Genomic DNA, 21,877 nt, shown 5'->3' with positions numbered 1-21,877 from the left:
TATGGTATGTCAACCCTCCAAGGAATATCAGCTATGCCATCGATGTCCAAAGCCCCTCCAAACAGAGGGTTGGTTAGTGCCCCTCTGTTTCCAGCACATGGGTAACAACAACATGCTGCAGAAGAAAGTGACAACCTAAGTGTCTTTGCCGATCTATTCTGCAGGAAAATGCTATTCCAAACATACATTTGTACTTAGCAATGACCAATGTAAGAAGAACAAAGTAATTGTAATGAGCACGTAAGAAGACCTAAATCAGCTAAGTGCAGAAGAGGATTTTCTCTGCAACTGTGTACAGAGGGATCCTGCTCAGTATCCTCTTTCCAAAGATGGATGTGGTGTCTGACTTAGGAGCACAGGCTCAATATAACCAGTTGTCAGTGTTCTGAATTACCCTCTCATTTAGATCCTTTGAATTACCTGCTGGAAAACACTGCCTGCACTGAGAGACTCTACCTGTACTGCAAGGCTTCTAAATTTGATGTCCATAGGTAGATGGTATGAATGCTCTCCTATATAGCTTTTTCTAGGCATTTCCAAAGTAATGATTGCATTGTTTTCTGCAGATTTGATGTAAGACATCATTTACAGATTTTTTAGTAGCATAATAAAGTAGTATATAATAAGGGTAAAGATTTACTTGAAATTAAACTAGGTGTAATTTTATAAAAGCAAAAAAGTAGTCTAAAAATTCCAGATATCTGTGGGTTTTGTCAAATATTTGAAGATTACAAAGCTGTGAAAATGTTGAATGTGACTGGAAAAATTCTGAACCAGACAGATACGTTGGTTAAAACCATTCATGAAAATACAATAATCTATCATACAAATTACGTTTGTAATGTTATTTCATTAAACTTTTGTAATCATAACTGAAATAATAAATAGATAAGTTTGCAGTAACCCACTTTTTCCGAAAGCAAAGCATGTGTGTACGTATACATACATGTCTCTGTTGGTAAATAAGTGTGTATATGTGTGTGCATAGTTATATATGCATCCATGAATGTGTATAAAGTGTGTTTGCTGTGACCATCTGTTTGGGATAAGCATGGATATAATACTCTATATGGGTTTTTTTAATATTAGGGAAAAATAAACTCAAGTCTCAAAACAATAATTATTTTGTTAATATATTTCATTTTAGATATCTGAACAAAATGGCAATTTGTATACAGAAGTGGTGGAAAGGCTATCGAAGCAGAAGATACTTCAGAAAAATGGTGGAGGTAGAAAACTGGTTTTAAAAATGTTATTTGTTTATTTATAGAATACATGTGAGGTAATTCATTCACTCATCTTGAAATTAAAAAGCTGAAACTTGGTCCTTTATATACACAGACACATACTTAACTTTACTATCATGAAAAGCACCATTAATTTCAGTAAGCCTACTCATGGTGGTCAAGTTAAGTCAGTGTTTGCAGCTCTGGAGTATTAGTCCCCAAACCAGCAATGAGATCTGCTCATGCAGAAGCCTTCACATATGATGCTAATTGCAGGATTGGAGCTTTTAAAGATGCTTTTTTTTCCTGGCAGAACTTTTAATTCTGAAAATAAAATAAGCCAATGTGTCTACACATTGCTGTTCTATGTTTTAGTGGTTTAAATTTCTTACTTAATGAACCTTGAAGTATTTGAGGTTTTGCCTTAAGGCACACAGCAGATCACAGTCAATCTAATTCCCGTGATGGACTTGAAGATAGCTAAAGTGTATGATAGCACACAAGCTAAAACCTCTGTTAGCAGGTTTAGGAGATTAAGAAGAAACTAATTTGCCTTTAACATAAAACAAATAATTTTTTAGTACGTAGTTTACTTCACTAATTGATGAATTTATGTTAATATTTTACAATAGTTTCAAACTTGTTAGTAATTTCTTCTTGATTAATTCTGTTAAAGTTAAATTGTGTTTCAGACAAAATAGACAATAGCTCAATCAAAAAATTGAGCCGTGATAACTCGTATTACAAGCTAAAGTCCATACCTAAGGTCCTATTAAACTATGTTTTCAAGTAGCAGGACTTGTGTGCCTGAAAGCTTGTCTACTTTTCCCACCAAGTCTATCAGTAATCTAGTTAAAGATTTTGTCTCTTACAATTTACCTGGTTTAACTAATAATCTTGTTTTCAGTCTACATTCTACAATACAAATTTTTGAATACAGGACAGATAGCTGAATGGTTGGATTGTGTTCTGCTTTAAAAAAAGAAAAAAAAGTGGGACTTTAGCTGAATATTGTCCCTGAGTTTAGGAAGGTTTGTTCAATCTGGAAAAGATTCAGTAGAAAAAGAGAGATATGATCATGTTAATGTATATTAAAATGTGTTGATGAAAAAAAAGTATCCATGCAGCCATTGGGAAAAGGGAAGGAAGAAATCAACTTTGTGTGGAACATTGACACATACTGCCAAAAGATGTTGTGGAACTCTGTCTGCTGCAGGATTTTAAGAGGATGTTAGACAAATGCTTATCATGGATGGCTTAGATATGCTTCAGATCAGTTAATATTTGCATGGAACTCTTGCTAATAACTGTTGTAACAACTCTTGATTGTGAAACACAATGATACATTTGACATGATAGTTCTTTAAATACCAAAAAATTGGTCACTTTGAAATTTGTCCGCTGATAATGATTGGATTGGTATCTGCTGCCAGCAAACAAGACAAAGCATATGCACAAAATGCCTATGATTACTTGATAATAAATCAATTTAATGATTATATTCAAAATTGTAAAATGTGTGTAGTACTGATGCGGAAAATGACAAAGGCTGAGGCTTATCAGATTGGCTGTCCAGATGTGCATCACTACCAGTATTCCATGTGTTACTCCTCTAGTGCCCCTTCTTTTGATTGTTAAGGTACATTAAGTTAAAAAAAACCCTATTGATGCTGTTCATACGAATAAATTCAATTCTAAATATAGGTGCTTTGGAATAAAGCTTCGTTTCCTAATATTAATCGCAAGCTAAAATTAAGAACTGTGCTTCTACAGTTACATTGGTTGTACTGGATTCTGAAAGTCTTCTTGCATGACCTGCAGGAAAGTGTGACATGTAAGACCAGGCAAACACCAGAGCATGAATCAAACTTTACATCACTGTGTCTTTTTACAATATTTCTCAAAGTCAAGAAATCACTTGTTAAAGCAAAGGGTATAGTAACATTTCATTGTTATATGAAGTCAACATGTACAATGGCCATATTTTCCGCTCACTTTGGAAGGAGATGCAGTTGAAAAAAGTGAATATTTTATGTGATGTAGTTTGATACCACCCTAAATAGTTTAGCTTCAACTCAGTAACCAGTTTTAAATAGTCCCAGTTGAACAGGAATTAGTCAAATACCTATTGCTCTATTAAAAAAAAAAAGTGCCTGCTCCCAACTTAGACCATGTGTTGATGTGTTGGTTCCTTCTCTGTTTACTAGGAAAGCACATAAATATAGACTTGGGCTGAAGCACTAAGTGTTGGCTACGCTTTTGTGAATCAGTATGAACATATCTCCATCACTTGTAATAGCAGAACTAGTACATGTTATTCTCATCAGGAAGAGAAACCAGAGGGCAAATCCGTTGCGACAGAACCTAGATGGTGACAGAGGCTTTGGCTTTTGGTGCAAAGATAAGGTTCTAAGATAATTAGAAGAGCAATTCAGCATTTGGCTGACTTGTGATTTAGAACAACGTTGAGTAAAAGCGGGAATGTGTAATTTCCTTTTTATTGTGAGTGACCTTGGCAAGCAGTGGTAGGGTAAGGCCTGGATTTCTCACCCCTAAGTGAGGTATGCAAGTTAGGACTCTAGCTGCCATTGACTGTCTTTGTAAGTGGTAGACAGAGAGGCAATTGCAGAGCTCTTCAACACTTTGCCAAGCTCAGAGGGAAAGTGCTCCCACTGTCTTTCAGTTTTGACGATATAAAGTGCATAATGATGTTAGGTCTCCAATTTAGGTTCTTCAGTGAAATGGGATGGATTCAGACCTAAGTGCCTACAGCCTTCAAAAATGAGAAGAATAAACAAAAGGTTTAGTCATTGTTGGACAGCAATTGGATGATAATTTTTAAGCTTGGGGATTTCCATTAAAAATGTACTTTATCTCTTTGGTGGTGCGGCAACTCTAATATTCCGTTTCAAAGAAAGAAAACATAAGCTAAAAGGCAAAACTGTATCAACTTAATCAAACAGTTTAGGAATTTACTTAGACCTAGCAATCATTATTTCATTCCAGTATTAGCTATCTATAGTTAGTATCACTCAGAAAATATTTATGGAGACAAAAGGGAAGATAGACTCCACTATTTATTCTAATTCACACCTTTGGGGCAGAGATTCCCTCAAATGTGTATATGTATGCATGTGTGTATACATCTACATATATCTGTGAAACTTTTTTGAAATTTAGCAGTCCTGTATTTTTCTTTCGTGTAAGAAATATCTTTTCTACTGTTTCCATTATAAGTGGATTGGTATGATATTAAAGTGAGCGTTTAAAATGCACCTTAATTAAACTGCAGGAATTATGCCTTGCTTAATGTAATGAAGAAAGAGAATTTAAAATGAAGTAGCATCATTGTGTTCATTTGTAAATAACATATTGCAGCCAACTGTTTCTTAATTGCCCAGACTGTTGATAAATAATCCAGTCCTGCTGCTCTCCACAGACAATTTGCTTTGGATCAGACTAGGCAATTCAAATAACACTAATTACAGTGAAACCCTTTTATAGTGAATTCCTGTTTGTCATGGGGGAGAAAATCACTATATCAGGGGAAAGCACTTTTGCCTTTGATTTGTGTCTAAAACATGAGAAACACATAAAAGCTGCATGTTGTGCTAAATAAAGGACATACTCTTGCATTCAAAGTACTTATATTTTACTTTTTATGATACAATTGTGAATTATGTTCATTTTGCATTTGTAATTAGAGGGCGGAACAGATGTGAAAGCTTAGTTTAAAGTGATGTATCCATTAAAATAACCTATGCTGCCAAGTGATTGCTTAGTATAATAGGGGATTCATTCACTATGAGAGGAATTCTACTTTACTGGAAGGAAACCAAGACTTCAGGAAATGTTTTCTATATCAGGGGATTCACTGTAACATGGTATCATTGTATTTATGATTTTATGATGTTAAAATGAATATTAAATGAAACAAAATTCCCAAGGATTACTCGGGAGGCAGCTAAGTACATAACATTTAGTACAGATGGTTGGAAGGCACAATTTTGCTCCATCACTGCATCCATATCCTTGAACGATTTCGACTGAAGACAGCATTTCTTTGAATTTTTCATTAAACCAGACGTCTTGAAATATGAATTCCTTTTATGTTTCTGTGAGTTTTGGCTAAAAGAACCCCAGTGAATAAATCATACAATACTACGTGTCACCAGCACTTGTGAATATTTCTGCTTTGTTATTCTACTCTCAGTAGAGCCCCATTGATTATCAAACTCAGCGGAGAGCATTTTATGATCATATATCTCCATTAGCTCCTAGTTTGACTACCATAGATTTTTCTGGTTAAGCCTGCATTATGTATTAGGAAGCCTATCTCTTCAATACAAAGTTTGATTTTATTCTCTCTAAGCCTAGAACTCTTATTATGTATTATGTATAAAGATTCTTATCTTTTATATGTAAAAATAGGAGCACTGTCTTTGTGTAACTGAAATATATGCCATCTTTTTTTTCCTTGATTCACAGACAGCATATTTTATTATGAAGATGAATTTCTACAATGAAATGGCTGTCAGGGTAAATATTTCTTCACTTGTTAAACAAATGAAAAGTCAATTGTGCTCCGAATTTGCTTTTAATAAAATGAGCAAACCAGAATAATATACACTTGATTGATATGCTGATGGCAACAGTGGGAAATAGTACATAGTTAAAAATTAAAGTTACACTCAGTAGTCTGGCTTGTATTTGAAAACTGTAGCTGAATTTAAGACATCCGCACGGTTTTTTTGCCCCATTTAAATGTTCATTGCACCTTACCATATAAGATACTGAAAAAAACCCCAAACATTCTATCTGTGAGTGATCGTACAAATGTAGACATATATTCCAATTCTGTCAAGCTATGGGGCTTTTATGTTCATTGATGTGGTTGTGCTTTTTCTTTTCTTAGTACATGACATTTGATGTACTGCATCTCAAAAGAGTAGCTCAGAGAGCACAGGACAATTTCATTGCCCAAACATAGAGATGGAACTGCACTGATGTCATTGATGATATTATGAGTGAATTTGACTAGATGAAGAAGAGTATAACCAATCCTTGAACCTTAATAAATATACAGCAAATAGGGTTTGTTATGTGGGAAACTGCAAAATATATTTAACTAGAAATTAGCATTTTTTTTCCTGAACTTTGGGACTGCACTTAAAACAAATAGGAAGGGCATGAGATAATTCTTGGGATGAAGTCTTTTTATCTCACTTAATTGTTTGTTTTTTTGGAGTAAACTTACTTTACTTTAGAGGCCTGTATCTTTTTAGGCAAGGTATCTTATCTTTTGGATTCTACCAAATGTAGGAATGTGGTGAGGATGGAGAGTAACCCAAGGAAACTCCTGTAAACTAGGAAGATTCTCAGAATGGATTTAAATTTTGTGGCCTTTCTGGCTCCAGAATAACTCACACTCAAGAAATGTGTTCCCATCAAGTTTTTGACTTAGTGCCGATTCTCTCAAAGGCACAAAATAGAATGTTCCATTTGATGCATGCTAGAGAGCTGAAGGTGTTCAACAGCAATCTAATTCCTCAGAAATGCGCTTTTTTTTGCTTTAGTTTATTCCTTAGTTAGCTAGTTTGAAAGTATTCCACAGCGGATAAATGCTGTATACTCATGCAGCTGAAATCAGTGAGAAAACACAAGATGCAAGCCAGCTCTTAAAAGTTGGCTGCGTACTTTTAGAAGGCATTTGAAGACCAGATTTCAGAGGTAATTATGTATTCTAGTCAAATGGAGTTTTGCATTTGGTCTTTCATTTTTAAAAGAAAGTGAATGTGTTCCCATTCATTTATAATGGAAATATAATGTCGAATCATTAGGTGATATAAATCTTCAAAGCACCATTTTTTCAGTCATGTCCTTTTCTTTAATGGAAATTTAAATCAGTAGAAAACAATAGAACAGATCTTTATTTAGTTGCAAATGTCAGAATCTGATTCTCCTCTGTCTAAATCTTGTGCAGCTATGTCTGCAGAGCAGATTTAAAATCCTACCATTCTGAAACACCAAATGGTTTTTTTGGGTGTCATCTGTTTTTTGAAGAACTAACCAATGTCCAGGACAATAGACAATAAGGCCCGCTGAGTTTCTGCACAGAAGATACATGGCCGGACTTTAGGTTTCTTAAACCCACAAAACCTCATATTCACACATTGTGAGTTTGAGTCACAATTAATATACAACTAATATGTTCTGAAAATATAACAACAACTGTGTCTGTTCTTCTATTTAACCACGTAGCTTTGCTTCATAGTATTATTAAAATATTTATTTCGGTTTATATTCACTGATTAGAAAGGCACTTTCGATTTTGGCAGTTGAGGTATCATTGAGGGTGTACACGTACTCATAGTTTCGAAGTCAGTCTACATCTCTGTCTGCCTGGATTGCATTTAGTTGTAACCAGAACTGTCAGTTTCACCTTTCTAAATTAAATCAGAGAACTTGTTTTAATCAATTTGAGTTTTGAGTCCTAGGTCAGAATACGATTCCCTCCCTTCAAAGATTTAAGGTTGCTATAAATTTTCAGCAACAAAAATAGTCCTATGGAAAAAAATATTTCCCTGAGCAGATGGCTTTTGATATATCAAGGTTTTGCCATTTGTTTTAGTGCTTAAAATAAACATTATTTATAAGACCACTTACATTTTGATGTTACTTAATGAGGAATATGCATCATTGATTTGACTAGCTTAAGGGGTCATTTAGAACTTGCCCGTTAACAAGCTGTAATCTGCTGAGCACACAATGACTTTGTTTAAAATTATCTGTTCAGTGCTGATCAATGACAATAATTGTTTTGTACCAATCACTGTTGAAACTTGCTAATTACTTTGAAGGGCATACACACTTGTCTCTTTTTTTTCAAGAATTTTTTAAACATTCACCTTGGAATTAAAAAGAAAAATAGTCATAACACATTATGCTTCCTTATAAAAGCAAACATTTAGAACTTTCACATAGAAAATATGAACATCATCAGAAGCTTTGTATAAAACGTTCTTTTCCAAAAAGATTAGTCTTCAGTTTTGTGCTCTCTGACATACAGAAGCCTAACATAAAATAATTTGAGACATGGTGCAGTTTTTCTTACTTATGTTTCATTCAGTTGAAATCAGTGAGGTCATTCTGAACAGAAAGTGATGTAAATACAGGTAGACTGTGGCATTTAATTGGTACGCTGGGCCCACTAGAGATAGTTATAGCTTTATACCATTTGAGTCTTTTGTCTTTCAGTTTGAGTTTTGATCCTTTAACCCAGAAATAGCCAGTTCTGCCTTTATAACTGTGAGGTGAAGACTGTCAGAAAGAGTTTCAAAGGGACCATAATCCTTCATTGATGAGCACACAGCTATATAGGAGCCAAGTTGCTCTTGTTGAGAAATTTTGAAGCCAAACAGAAAAACAAAGCTAATATCCTTATTCACATGCAAAGGATTTTGCTTAATCCCGTATCTCTGAAGGCATACTCATTCATTGCTCTTTCTCTATCCCTTTTTAACCCAATAAGCTTGTGTATGAGAAAGTGGAGTTGCAAAGAGCAGGAAATTTGCTATCACCTAGTGCAAAGAAGCATGTTTAGTGCTTAACCTTTCTTGTTCCCCTGTTCAGCTGCCCACGTTAACTATTACTTATTCATATTGTATCTAGAGGTCCAAACCTTTTTTATTCAAAAAACCACAAACAAACAACAACGTGTAGGTAAAAGAAAACATCAACTTTTAAAATTAGTTCTGGGTCTAATTTAAATTGGACTGCAATGAAACTGGAAGGAGAGAACTTTGCCTGTTACTGAAGGGCACTCCCAAGACTTGATGATAGAGACTCCGAAGTCACTGAGTGCAAAGGTTGATTGATAGTGTGGAGAATACCAGATATTTTTCCTTTGCCTTCTTCCTGAATCAAACAGGACACAACATGTCACTCTTTTTTCCTTTTTTTACACGCTGCTTTGGAATAAGAGATGGAGTAAGGAAAAAAACCAAACAAAACACAAACACATGGAGTGTACTCCACTTACCAAGTCATTCCTTGGTTCTGGAAAGAGAAGGGTTGGTGTAAAAGAAAAAGAAGAAAAATATTCCTTGTATATACACTGAAGAGTTTAAGTTCTTGAAAAGTCTAGTAGCCAGAGGCCCACAGGACAAAGAGCTCTTGGCAAATTATAGTATTCTTTCGTTCAATGCGCTTAGTGAAAGTGAGTAGCTTCTCACCTTGGAGTTGCTTTTGGATCATAAGACCTGTCTTCTTGCTTTTTTAATGTAGACTCTGCCTTTCAGCTGTTATGTCTTTTAAGATTTCAAAGCTGTAAAGGCCAAAGAAATGGAAGTTGGAGCAGGAGTGAGGGTAATGCAGAGTAGAAGATAGAAATCAGAAAATTAATTTAGGAATACATTGAGAAAAAGAAGGAGATAAAATGCAAGGAAGGAAGTAAAGAATATTTTGCAGGAAGAATAAATTCAAGGAGGTAAGAGTGTGAAGAAAGAAGAACTAGACACTGAGAACAGAGGAAAAGATCATTAATTTATTTTTCAGATGTATTGATCAAGAATACACTGACCTCTTACGGGAAAGAAAATGAAGAGTGAGAGCAACTCTCAGCATGACTGAATAGAGCAAGTTACATCTTCCCATTGTACATGTCATGGCATATGGCTAACCAAATGGCAGTACTCATAATTTTTTACCTAATTAATACTTACTTTCCCTTCCCACAAAACAAATAACCAGTAAACCTGTAATTGTTTCAGAAACATCATGATTAGAACTTTTAAATATCAGAGAATTTTTAAACTGTTTTGTTGAAATAAATTCTTGGGGAAAGTGAGGCTACACTAGGTCTTTTCTTCCCTTTTTTGTTTAGTTTTGTTTTGGTTTGTTTGTTTGGTTTTTTTAACTGGTGCTTTTTAAAATGTGCCAAAATATGAATTATTTCTGGTGGAGGATGCTGCCTAATTTCTATTCTTAACACAACTTTAGGAATAGCTACAGATAGAGGGGTTCCCTTTTCCAGTTAAAGCTTTATCTGTTATAAATTATTGTGCAACAAATAGACCTGCATCATCTTACCTTGGAGATTAAAGAACTGCAAATTGTAAATTATGTTTCCAGAAAGCCTGATCCACTGAGCTGCTGGGAAGACTTCTATTCAGTTTAGATTATATTCAGAGCACAGAAGCCAGAGTGTAGCAGAAGATATTGGTTAGGTGGTGACTCAGTAGGGCAGGCATACTGTACCTGAGAAAAGGCACCTCTTCTGTTGTCTGTTTTTTACTGTTCTTACATAGAGTAATACAACTGGCAGTAGCAGACACTTTTTTTCGTTGCCACAACCCAATATAAACAGTGGTTTAAAACTTTACATTATTTTTTTAATGTTGGCATTTAATGGTAAATGTATATCACCATTTAACGACGGTATGTTACATCCTACCCTCATTTTCTTCATTGAAACATATTGGTGCTTCTACTTGATATGACTTTTAAGGAAACCATATTATTTGGGTACAACAGATATTTCATACGAATACAACTTTTTGATTTGAAATATACTAAGCATAAGCAAATACTTATTTCCTCTAGATTCAGAAAAGATGGCGAGGCTATTATATTCGGAAATATATCCATAATTATTATGCACTGAAGAAATACCTGGAAGCAATTTCTGTGAATAACGAGATTGTCAGGTAAGGACAAAAAAACCATGTGGTAAAGCATTAATTTCCTCCTCTTGTATTAATAAAAAGTTTATGCCATTAATTAAACTACTTCTTCGAGTGTAGGACCCCTCCATTATCAAATATATAGATATGTGTCAGTCATCATTCTCTTTATCCTAAGCCTGTGAGTGCTGTGCTACGTTCTGTTCTCATTTACACTGTTACTAATCCAAAATAATTTATTTGAATTAATTAGACATACTCAGGGTTTGTATCAGTTTAATAAAACTGAATTTGTCTCTTTACCTATGCTCAGAACTCATAGATTATTATGCCCTAAATGTGGTTCATTGAAGTAGATTTTTTTTTCCCAGCATACACAAGCTAAAAACATTTTTTTTCGTATTTGTTTTGAAAATCGATTATTGACAATGAATGAAAGTGCAAATTTGGATCTAAGTTACATGCATTAGCCATACTATGAATATTAACTGTGAAAGATACTGGTATGGACGTAGTGAAGCAGATTCTTTTCATAGTTACAGAAGAGATTCATTCGCTTGTTAGATTTCTGTCGAGAACTGTTGTTGCCATGTGTCCCTACTCTGTTTCTCCTATCTGTTCCTTGTCTTTCACTGTACTTAAGGTGAAAGCTCTCTAAAATCGAGGTAATTATTTCCCTCTAGCACATTTGATGTCCTGATTTATGACTTTTTCTTCAGATAACAGTGGAAACAAACAGACAAAATACTGGGTGACCATGATAATTAATTTCCTATTGTAAGTGAAAATCTGTTGGACTAAATCCATCCAGTTTATGCTGTTCAGAAAGCCTGAGACAAATCTTTGCTTTCTGAAGTGTAGAAATGTAAGGGAGTCTAGTGAAAAAGTATTTCTGGAAGCCTCGTCTAGATCACGTGGCAAAGAAAATTTAAGCAGAAGACTGTTAGATGTGTGACAGCATATGTAAGTTGTAGATAAAAAAAGAATTATCCAACTTTTTTGGATGCTGCTTATTAATTTGTATTATTTTTTCCACAATTATAGCTGCTGCTACATCCTCTCTGTCATAGCATTACAACTTGTGCATTATATTGTTACATCTAACGAAGAATACTGATAACCACCTATCTCTAATGTCTCATTACTATTAATTTAAAAGTCTTCTATGCAGAAATTATATCATAATTCAGCAAAACCAGACTTAAAAGATCTGTCATCTCTTCAACTGTACCTTTGTGTTCTGAAATCCTTGAAATATGTTCTCTTCTTGAAAAGGTAGAATTCTAGGAAGACTAGATCAAATCTTTGAAATTAAATGAAGCCATAATTTTCTGGTCTAAAATGAATATAACTGGATGAACTGCAGAGACACAACCTTCTTCCATGTTTAAGACTTGTCTCCATTTTCTGCCTAAACCTGGAACAAGGCTCATAAAACGTCAGTTAGATTGACCTTGGATATGTGTGAACAAAACAAGATAGCAGGTAGTATTCCCGCTGTACTGAACACAGATTGGCAGGAACTTTGTATTTTATTTCCCCACACCCACAATTGGTCTCTGCTGGCTACATCTAACTTTGGAGGACTAAAAAAAAGATTTGTCTTTCAGTACTTTGACATGTTCTTCAAATTCCTTAGTATTTGTTCCAGGTCATAAACCCCCATAAAGCCTGGACACTGGTTAGGTGTTTTAATCAAGAAATACTTTTGTGCTGGGTTTGTGGTTTGGTTTTTTTTTTTTTTTTTTTTTTTTTTTAACAGGTAAGGTGAACAGTATGACTTCAACTGTGTTGAAGATGGTCTGTGTGAGCTCTTACCTGGCAACTGGCATATTGATATTCTCTTAATTTGAGTTCTGTCTTCCGAAGTTCAGAGAAATAAGCATCTTTCAGGTTTAAAATACATCTTCCAGACTAAAAAAGAATCACTACAGTAATCTCTTCACTGTGGTACATTTGAAAACTAATATGTATATTATCTTCAACATTCTTCTTATGAAATCTAACAGATGCTTATTGAAGATCAGGTGTAGGCCCTCAGCCAAGTAGATTTTTCCTGTCATTGGGCTAAGTTGCTGCCAACTACTTTGGACCCAAGGTGGCCCGCTGTGCTTCTTATGAGGAATACTAAACAAGGTGGAGGAGAAATTCTCTGTGTATTTTTATCAACCATCACATCAAATGTGGAATAGTATAACCTCATTGTTCATACACATTTTTGTGTATAAAAAATTATTGCAATTGTTCATTGTAAAAAACACCAGGAACTGTCTGAAAATGAAGGAGCACATTTATGAAATGGCTGGGTTTTATTCCAGCATCAGCAATATGGAAATTTGCGTGTTGGCGGACACAGAGCCACTAATACACTTAGGCACTCAGATTAGGCTGGCTTTGTGTGTTTCACATCTCTAGAACACCACAAAACAACATGATACATTAAGTAATGCATTTTTTCTTATTTGTTTTATAGCTGCATTAATCAGAATATATGCATTAGTGCAGTGTCAGTGCTAGTAATGAACTAAGTTTCTCCACAAATATCAATAGAACCACAATAAAACAGAGTCTGATTTTAAGAATTCCAGAGATGTATAACTTCCCCACCCCAGAAGAAAACAGTCCAACAAAATACACATTAGAAATGTATTATTTTAAAAGTTTGTTTAAACTCTATTCTTTCTGGAATTACGATGTAATTATAAATGGGATTACAATATATGGTTCTCAGTTTTATCTTCTAGAATAATGCAGACAGAATTTTTATTTATCAACAACTGCCTGAAATCACATTGCAAGTTCTCTTGAGATATGTTTTTGAATCTTGGTCTCCAGAACCAGGGGTTGTGCTTAATTTTCTACTCTTTCATTAAGGAGGCGCCTGTATCAAATCACCACTCACTTGTTTCTAAGAGAAGCTTCAGAGGAACTTGCCATGAAACTTTGGCTATTCAGTTAATTTCTTATAAGAGTTATTGAACAAAGTTTGTTTCCTTCTCTTTCTTCCTTCACTCTCTTTTTCATTTTTTTTTTTAATACAAGACGCTTCCCTTACTGAGGGGTTTTCTCAACCAGTAGCCACATCTTTACCATTCTTCTTTAATACAAACAGTCCTTATTTAATAGCTGCCCTCATTTAGTAGCCAGACCCTTATCATTTGTCTTTACTGTGAAAACCCCAGGAGAAAGTAAACTTAATAGAAGCTGCCCCAGTTTAAAGCCATAGAGGGATGTAATTAAGTTTAACAGAAATTGATTTAACAGAAATTGACCTAAAATATAATTAAATAATAATAGTCATATTATGTGTGAGTTTGCACTCACCTAACGGACTGCTTATCCTAACTTAAGGCACTGTTTTTTGTCTGAACTGAAGATAACTGTCAGCTTTAGCTCCCAGGCTTGCTGAAGAGTGGGTGGGTTTTCCTCCAGCATTCCCATTACTTCCCACTGCTACAGAAGCAATATGTGTGATGGCTGCTGGTGTCCCCAGTAGAGTCCCTTGCAGTCAAGTTGAGAATTGATTCGAAGAATCCCTTGACAGATGGCAAAATAATAAATTTGAACCCTGAACTCTGTCTACACAAGGATATGCTCATAGCTTTCTTTCTTGCCATTAGTACAGTTCAGCTTCTGTGTAGTGCTGAAATGGGGCCATTAGTCCTGAATTCTGTTTTCACTAAAAGATTTGGGAAGTTCTAAACCAACCAAGTAGGAAACCTGTTCCTAAAATTTTTTCCAAAATTTTGCCATTTAGATTTTAGTAATAAGTCTTCATCTGTAGCATCCATTGCCATTTAAATAAATAACAGCACATACTGTATTCTGTCTGAATATGGATTGATTGATGGTTGCATATACAAATGCATGCATTAAAATAAATTCCATTAATTCTCAGTGAAGTTAGTGTACTCAATTTTAAGGGAAAATACCCTGTTTCAACATTCTTAAAGCTGCATTTAAGATCTCTAAGAGCTGGCAAAATGGTTACAAGGGGAAATAATGACAAAATCAATTAGCATAGGCTATAACTCCATATGATGCGTTAGAATTTTGTTTTATGTGAAACAGTTTCCAATCCATGATAAGCAAATGGACATCAGTTCACATAAATTAGCATGCTGGTGCTGTTATATCAGAAGAATTTATGGATGATGTCACTTGCCCAACTGTGTGATTAACTTGCAGTTCTATGACTGAGGTTATCTACAAACTGGCCTTTAAACTACAGTAAAGCAACTTTGCTATGTGTCAGGTGTGCAACTAGAGATAAGATTTTGAGATGTCATGCTTCATTTACTGATGAATGGCACCATTTAAATTTTTCCCTAGGCACAGAACTCAGTAAGACAGCAGTATCAGAAAACTAACAAAGCCGTGGCATAATACTGGGATTGGGGTGCTTGTGTCATCAAGCAGGTAGTTTAGCTTTTTTGGCTATTGAATAATCACTGACTTACTTAAAGGTAGAAAACTAAGACCTGAGTCTAGCTTTAGCAAGAATCATAGCATACGTAAACACCGTTATGATTATAAATCATGAATTTCACACACTTAGGGGATTGATACCAAATTCTCCTTTCCATTTTTGTCATCTTTAGTAGTGAAAAAGCCTTGAGAGTGTCCCTGGAGAGCGTGACTTTCATCCAAGTTTGACTAGCTGTTCTATCAGCAGGTTTAGTACCACAGGCATCATTAAAGCTTTTTGGTCTTCAGGAAATGTCGGAGAAACAGATAATGCAAAGTGACAAAAATCACTTCCTTGGTAATATGTATATTCACAAATCCTTTGTGCAGTCTGATTTTTCAATAATCTTAAAAAACTGTGAAATACAGTACTGTTACGTGCTGCTGGTGACCTAATCCAATGTTTAGCTTTATTGCAAATAATGTAGTACTGAAAAAAGTAAGAGTATCTTGGTTATTATCATAGAATCATAGAATCACTGAATGGTTAGGGTTGGAAAAGACCTTAAAGATCATCGAGTTCCAACCCCCCTGCCATGGGCAGGGACACCTCCCACTAGCCCAGGTTGCTCAAAGCCTCATCCAGCCTGGCCTTGAACCCCTCCAGGGATGGGGCATCCACAGCTTCTCTGGGCAACTTGGGCCACTGCCTCACCACCCTCACAGTGAAAAATTTCTTCCTAATGTCTAATCTAAATCTGCCCTCTTTCAGCTTATAACCATTACCCCTTGTCCTGTCACTACACTCCCTGATAAATATTCTTGATTACTATAATAATACAGAGGTCTATTTACTTTTAACTTGACAAGTACTTTGCTTCTTAAAACTTCTGAGGTATTGCTATTTTCCATGAAGTTGGCTTGAAATAAATAATCTGTTGTCATAGGAATATGAGGAGAACTTGCTCAGCCTCCCTCTTCCTTTGTGATAAAGATAAGTCCAGGTGTTGGCCATTTTCTCAAGTGTCAAAGTGTTTTGAAGAATGTATATATTGTCTTATAATTCAATTAAAATGTTCCTCCTCATTGACTGAGGAAGCAATTGATTCTGTAGTCTATTTTCAATTAGTGCCAAAGCCTTTCAGACAGCTCCTTGGAATTCTTGCAACGATAAAAAACCTCATTTTTGTAACGTTGTCTTTCACTTGGTTTTTAATTAACTGATTTATCTTCAACTCGTCTTCTTTTCCTTGTCTTCAAAGATATCAAGAGGAAATAAGTTATTTGATAGCGGCCCTCATTTGGTGTCCAGACTTAACTTATTTACCTGTAATTAGAATTTTCTGAATATAAACTTATCCTGTCTTATTTCTTTGGGGGCCATAGAAACAGAGACAAGTGCCAAATATGCTTTCTTGTATTTAAGTATTAGTTTTGAGTGTTAGGGAACATAATTTGAGGAATCTATGCCTTTTCCAGACGATTTTGGATATAACTGCTAGATCTTGTAGGAAACTTAGAACTGCCATTCACTTAGGATCCCAGAGCACTCCCATAGCTGCAAACCTGATGTTGGTAGGATAAGTAAGGTATAAGAAATAGGTTATTTTATTCTTTGTGATTTTACATAGTTTCCATTGAACAGCATTAAGATGCTCACATCTGGTTAAAATGTTCTCTACAGCCATGTATTTTGTGGTGGTTGTTCCTTCTTAAACATATTGTTTATAAATCTAGCTTTCCTTACAGATTCGGAGCATAAAAACCCTCTTTGACAAGTCAGTCCATTTTCAGGTCTTCTCTTTGCCTACCTTATACATGTTAACAGTTTCATTTACATATATGTTCTTATACAGCATATATGCTTATATACCTGTAGGCTTTTAGAATGCACTTTGCAAAACAAGACCTTTTAGATGGACTTTTTGTCTTTTCAGTTTGATTGTGAAATTGAAATGAACTGGCTAAAGCTGTAGATCAGGCAATACCCTGTTTTAACTCCATAGAAAGGCACTTTCTGAATGCCGTGAGGTTAAGGTAGGAACCATTACGATTACACAGTAACCTTAATTTCCAGTGCAGATTCATCTAGACATACTTCATTTGCCTTATTCTGTTCACGTCTCTCCTGAGCAAGTGGTGAAAGCAATCTTACAATTTGTTAGCTAGTTCTGTGTAATATAGATCAAGTTTTGCAGATAAACATGAATAACGTAAGTAACGTAAGTAACTGGTTAGATTGTAGCCCTTAAAAAATATGAAGGCTATATTTTCTCATGTGTTTTTGTGTAGCACTAAACACACCATTAGGAGTAACATTAAGCTTTACTTCGCTTGTATCCAAAGGAAAAAATTTAATCTGAGTGTGTAGAAAGAAATTTGAGATTCTTGCACTCACTCATTGGACCAAATAGTGTGTGGTGAAGCTGATTGCTTTTGGTGAAGGAAGAATAAAACAGGTGTGACAACACAGCATAGCAGAATAACAATAGCTTTATACCTGTGAGCTTTGAAGGCACTGCAGTGTCTGGATAGATTTTTTTTTTTAATTTGGAAATAGGTCTGCTAGAATTACTGACAGCTCATAAAGCATTTTCTGCGGACAAGGACTGACTAATCTTAGCATTTTATATTGTCTCATATAGACAGACTTCACAGTCTTACATTTTGTCTGAAGTAGGATCTTCACTGTAAAATAAGTAGAAAAGGGGACGAGGCACAGTTTCATTAGGCTCTAACATATCATTGGCTGTCAGGTAGGTCTTGTTATGCTGTCCATCCTCATTTAACTATCCCACAAGATCTCTTAATGAAGTTAAGCCCCAAGTTCACTCCAGTAATTCTGTGGCAAGAGTTTGTGCAATGTAACAATTCATCACTTGTCAGGAAGGCACTTTTAGTTTATACATTTAATAAGGGCATCCTCTAGCTTGGTTAATTAGAAGTGAACAGTTTGCATATTTACTAAATGCAGAGTGTCATTGCCACCACGGCCTATTGCCTACATGAATTATTTCTCTATCTGCAATAAACAGCTGGGTAATTATTACTGCCATAATCAGATAAATTCCCTCTGTAAGGCTTTTCTTACAAGGCAATTCTTTGAACTCATCCAAAGCTGAACAAAATTTATGAACTCCAGCAGCTAGGCCACTTTTTCATAGTGTAGTGTCCCTGTTCCCTATTTCAAGGACATGTAGAGTATCATAAATATTGTGTAAATTAGGAGGATAAATATGATTACCTAAAGATTACATATTAATAAACTTGATTTTCAAAATATAATTTTCAGGTTGTAACTGATTAAATTAGAGCAGTTCTGCTTTTATCTAATTGTAGAGACATGACAGGCCATCTATATACAGGCTATACTGGGTTATCAGGGAAGAGCTCTGCCACTTGAAGACTAAAGACTCATGAAAAAGTATATAAATATTTTTCATGTGCTGTTCAGAGAACTAGACATTTCAGCTGTTTAGATCATTAGAAGTATGACAAATTCTGTTTGTCATTTACTCAACTCACTTAAAGGAGTTCTTTTTTCATTAAAACAAGGTGATGGTTCTTTTTGGTGTGCAATTTTCAGTTTAATAATGAAGCATAAAATTTAAATATATGAATTTGTGAGTTACGTTAGAAAATCAGATATTTCTTTTATTTGTAGATGCAATTTGTATACAAATGACTATGTAACTAAGCTTACTCTATACTATCCAAATATTCCAGCTCATATGTGAGTGTATCTACAGATACATCAGTGAGTACTTAATTTACACACACAGCTTTTCTCAAACACACTGGAATGTAACTTTTCAAATTCTCCAAAGAAACAAAAGAAAATAAAAAGTGAGGTTTTTTTTTTTTTTAAATCAAGCACAACAGTCAATTTGATTTAACACTACAAGTATTTTAAAATTATAATTAGAAAGATACTGTGAGAATATTGCCATTAGCTGCTCACATAGTTCATAACTCCTTATTAAATATGTAGCATACCTCACAATTTAAAAAAATGCTCTGAGATAGCACAAATAATAAGGAAGACCAACTATGTAGGTGTTCCTTGGCACTGCCTTACCCAGTGGAAGGCTTTTGAGGATAGACTGTGCCTTTCTCATTTCCAATTTATGTGGGAGAAATAGAGACTACAGTGATGAAGACCTTTAAAAAGAGCCACACCACAGTTGTGTGTTGTTATTAGAAATGTCGTCTCTATGCATTGCATTTTTGCAAGTTCATGATCTGTTTTTTGACTGAGGATGTGAAGGCTTATTGCTCTTTCTTTGACATTTCAGATTTTTTCATGGTGGAAAAGTATGGTGGAATTCCACCATTTTTTTCATGGTGGAAAAGCACTTCCAAAAGTTGGGATGTAGTTGACAGTTTCAAGATGGTAATTAGCCACTGCTGTGAGATCACATACTTAAAAATAGCATTGCAGTATTTGAAAATGCATCAGATCTCTCCCAAAATAATTGCATATATATAATTGTATATATAAAAATATATACACGTTAATTTGCTGTGATGCAAATACATTGTGATTAATTAAAAATGACATCATTGATGTTCAAGTGGTAACACCATTCCATGAATATGGAATTTGAGAAAAACATCAGGTACTGTGAAAATCACTGTGAAGCTGGGAGTTTTGGCATTACTGCTCTGCTATACATGATGGGTCAATACAAAAGTATTGCAAAAGCAAAGTATACCATTTTATTTGCAAACATATGCAGACGTATATATGAAAATAAGTGAAAAAATATGAGTCAGGCAGTAGACCTCAGTCAAATTGTTTCATAATACCCTGAGAAAGAAAATCAACTTAGCTGATGACCTTTAGAAGTTATAATGTCATGTTTGCTTTCTAAATCACATAATGTTGAATATTGTAAATGTTCCCAAGTACCATACATTAAAATAAAAGGAATACAGATATGTCTACATTGTCCTGCACTACAGCAGCAAGATAACAGTTAGCCTAAATGAGTTTATTCGAGTACTAGGAGCAGCTTAACTGTAGCAAAACACAGTGGTGTGCTCTCCTCTAGTTATTACTGTGTAGATGGTAGCATGTGTAGTCTTCTGGGAATTGCAGTGCCAGAAGATAACAGATACTTTCGTATGACACTCACTAGAAAACTTTCAATGGTTTCTGGCTATGGTTAAACATCCTCTTTTATATGTTGCTGGAAAAATTAAGAACATGACTGCTTTCTTAGCAGATTAGCTATGACACTGTGCTAGAAATGGCCACTGCTGCTAAACTATCACAATAATTTGTGTTAGGGCTCTGATATCCGTTCTGGGCCAGATCAGCTTTGTTACCCCCAAATACTAATTCACTGTTTAAGCTAATCACCCGGGCTGATTTTCCGTGGAGGGGTCAATGGCAAACAGACACGGAGGGAAAACATTTTTCCTGTTATGGTCACCTATATTGGTATAGACCTGAGTGTAAATAATGTTGAGCCAATACACTTGGATACAGTTCCTCAGCCAACAGAAACTTCAGTGTTGTGGTTGCTCTTAGGCCACATCCATAATAGGTGGGGTTTGCAGTTTTTAATTAAATCAAAATTGTTGAGCTAACAACACATGGTGGCTGAAATCAGACTTTTACAAAAAATATTTTTAACTTTGTGGCAGTTTGTGTTGTAGTTGAGTATGAAGTAAATTCAGCTTAAGAATTTATACACACAAGGAAGAAAGATTTGGACTGATATGTTTGCATGTTTCCAGAAAATAGAATAATTTGAAAAGATGATATATTACCAAAAAATTGTGTTTTAAATAGGTGTGGGGAAAAAAATTCTGTATTAGTTGTTATTGAAACCTTAATTAGAAGGTTCTTTATCATGGATTAGGGAAATGATCCCTTTTTAGTTACAAACTGGCTCTGCAGTCGTTATTTTGAAAAGCTGTTGAACTCTCTTGAGTAACTGCAACAGTGGAAATCGGAAGAATATGAAGGACACATCAGTCTGTTCTTTTCTATCATCTGGTACATGCTGTGCACTGATCTCCTGATCTGCACAAGGTATTCATCCACTGTACGCCCTTCACCGCTATGTTCACCACACTTCCTATGTAGTATATTGATCACATTGCGGACCTTGACAGCGGAACTGGCATGTCACTGAATTCTGTTGGCAGTGTACACTATGTTAGTAAGGAAAGATGGGCAGAGTATGTTCTACTATGCAGAAATTATAATGGCATTATGAGGTATGATGAATTTCTTTCTGTAAAATTAATAATAATAGAAACTATAGGTGTTTTTACATGACTATGCATTCACTTTATTTATTTTAATTTTTTTTTCGTCCTAAGGAGTCATATTAGTTTCCTGTTCATTGCAGTGCAATGATTGTCATGATTAAGTTGTCAAACGGATTGATGTAAACATTCACATTTAAAGTTAGTAAGAATTTTGCACACTCATTTGTGGTAGGTCTCCTAGACAGTAGGATAGCTCGTACCACTAATAATTGACTGCCTCTTTGAGCATCTGTTTCACTGCAACTTGAGATCAAATATTTTGGTGAAGGGATTCTC

The 21,877-nt window shown here is 35.0% G+C and overlaps 1 protein-coding gene across 1 annotated transcript in view; it reads left to right on the top strand.

Moving 5' to 3' along the window:
* The window catches only part of SPATA17 (spermatogenesis associated 17), a gene marked incomplete at its 5' end in the record, with an annotated part of 75,896 nt that overhangs the window by 1,031 nt on the left and 52,988 nt on the right, over positions 1-21,877 (top strand). The window contains 3 exons of the mRNA XM_010076770.1: positions 1,148-1,229; positions 5,715-5,765; positions 10,830-10,933. Coding sequence (XP_010075072.1) covers positions 1,148-1,229; positions 5,715-5,765; positions 10,830-10,933 — 237 coding nt within the window. The remainder of the gene's footprint in view (positions 1-1,147; positions 1,230-5,714; positions 5,766-10,829; positions 10,934-21,877) is intronic.

Source organism: Pterocles gutturalis, unplaced genomic scaffold (assembly GCF_000699245.1).
Source record: "Pterocles gutturalis isolate BGI_N339 unplaced genomic scaffold, ASM69924v1 scaffold1078, whole genome shotgun sequence".
NCBI lineage: Eukaryota > Metazoa > Chordata > Aves > Pterocliformes > Pteroclidae > Pterocles > Pterocles gutturalis.
Note: the sequence above shows the minus strand (reverse complement) of the source record. Positions and strands in the feature narration are given on the sequence as shown.